At 41.4% G+C, this 1,573-nt stretch overlaps 1 protein-coding gene across 1 annotated transcript; it reads left to right on the forward strand.

Annotated features, from left to right (window-relative positions):
* Positions 1-691: 691 nt before the first annotated feature.
* LOC140178917 (uncharacterized) lies at positions 692-1,249 on the forward strand. Its single transcript, XM_072216159.1, has one exon. It carries the CDS (start codon positions 692-694, stop codon positions 1,247-1,249), a length of 558 nt encoding a protein of 185 aa, XP_072072260.1.
* The last annotated feature ends 324 nt before the right edge of the window (positions 1,250-1,573 follow it).

A 1,573-nucleotide genomic window follows, 5' to 3' on the forward strand; every position in this document is an offset into this window, starting at 1 on the left:
CAATGACCATAACGGTGAGAATGGTGGGAACGGTGATGGAGATAACATGAATTATGATAGGCCTATGACATTAGCTGCTTTCTTGAAAGTTAATCCACTGATGTTCAAGGGTACGACCGTAGCAACTAAAGCTGATAATTGGTTCCGAGGCATAGAAAGGTCCTTGAGGGTACAGCATGTCCCGGAAGAACAGTATGTAGAATTTGCTACTTATATGTTGGAAGGGGATGCTCAGCACTGGTGGCAGGGCATTCAACGTTTACTGTAGTAAGATGAGGGTAATATTTTGTGGAATGTTTTCAAAGAAGAGTTCTATAAGAAGTACTTTCCTAGAGCTACTCGTGAGGCAAAGGAGATGGAGTTGATGCAGTTAAAACAGGGAAGTATGTCTGTTGCTGAGTATACAAGGAAGTTTGAAGATTTATGTCGTTTTTCCAAGGTTTGTCAAGGGAATCCAGCAGATTTCGAAGAGTGGAAATGTTTGAAATTTGAAGGAGGACTCCGTGAAGATTTGTTGAACTCAGTGGTTCCATTGGAAATACGAAATTTTGCGGAGTTGGTTAATAAGAGTCAGCTAGTAGAGGACTGTGCTAAGAAGATAGCTGCAGCTCGGATGAATCGCCCAGGATCTTCTTTTTAGAATTATAATCGGTATACAGCTCTTCAGGGAAGGAATTTAAAGCAGGGAGCAATGCCTTCACGAAGATACAATCATAATAGAAATGTTCATGCACGTCCTACAGGAGGGAATGGAGGAAGAATGAGACAGGATATGGGTAAGCGACCTCAGCAGGCGCAGATGCGACCAGTATGTAGGCAGTGTGGAAAGGAGCATGGAGGTAGACCTTGTCAGCTTACAGGCATTATTTGTTTTTCTTGTGGTCAGCCTGGACATATGGCTAAGGACTGTCCGAAGAAGCCAGTACAAGAAATAGATAGGCCGCGACAGCAAGGACGTGTGTTTGCTATGACTGCTGATGACGCAATGAAATCAGACTCCCTAATCCAAGGTCAGTGTTATGTCAAATCTCGACTCTTAACTGTACTGTATGACTCTGGTGCATCACATTCATTTATTTCTGAGACTGTTGCGCATGAGTTGGGATTAGATTTCACCATGTTAGATTATAATCTAATTGTTCGTACACCCACATCTCAAAATGCCTTGACTAGTCAAGTATGTCAACAGGTGCCTTTTGTTATTGAGGCTAGGACTTTTATACATGACCTGGTTTGTTTGCCTTTGTGAGGTTTAGATATTATCTTAGGTCTAGATTGGTTGTCTAAGCATCATGTTTTCCTTGATTGTTTTAAACGAATTGCTATATTTCCATCATCTGAAATGCACACTGAACCAGTTGAGTCTTGTACTTTCTATTTGAATTCCCTAAGAGTTATTTCTAGTAATAGTGGGTTAGAGGGTTACGTTCTACTATCGGCTAGCTCAGAAACTAATGAACAAGACTTGGAGCAAATTCGAGTGGTGAAGGAGTTTCCTGATGTTTTTCCGGATGATATACCCGAGTTTCCATCTCAGAGAGAGATAGAGTTTAGTATTGATCTGGTTCCTGGA

This window comes from Arachis hypogaea, chromosome 1, assembly GCF_003086295.3.
Source record: "Arachis hypogaea cultivar Tifrunner chromosome 1, arahy.Tifrunner.gnm2.J5K5, whole genome shotgun sequence".
In the NCBI taxonomy this organism is placed as follows: Eukaryota; Viridiplantae; Streptophyta; class Magnoliopsida; order Fabales; family Fabaceae; genus Arachis; species Arachis hypogaea.

What these genes read in the sequence shown, in the direction of transcription:
- LOC140178917 (XM_072216159.1), top strand. Translation starts at nt 692, where the DNA reads ATGCCTTCACGAAGATACAATCATAATAGAAATGTTCATGCACGTCCT.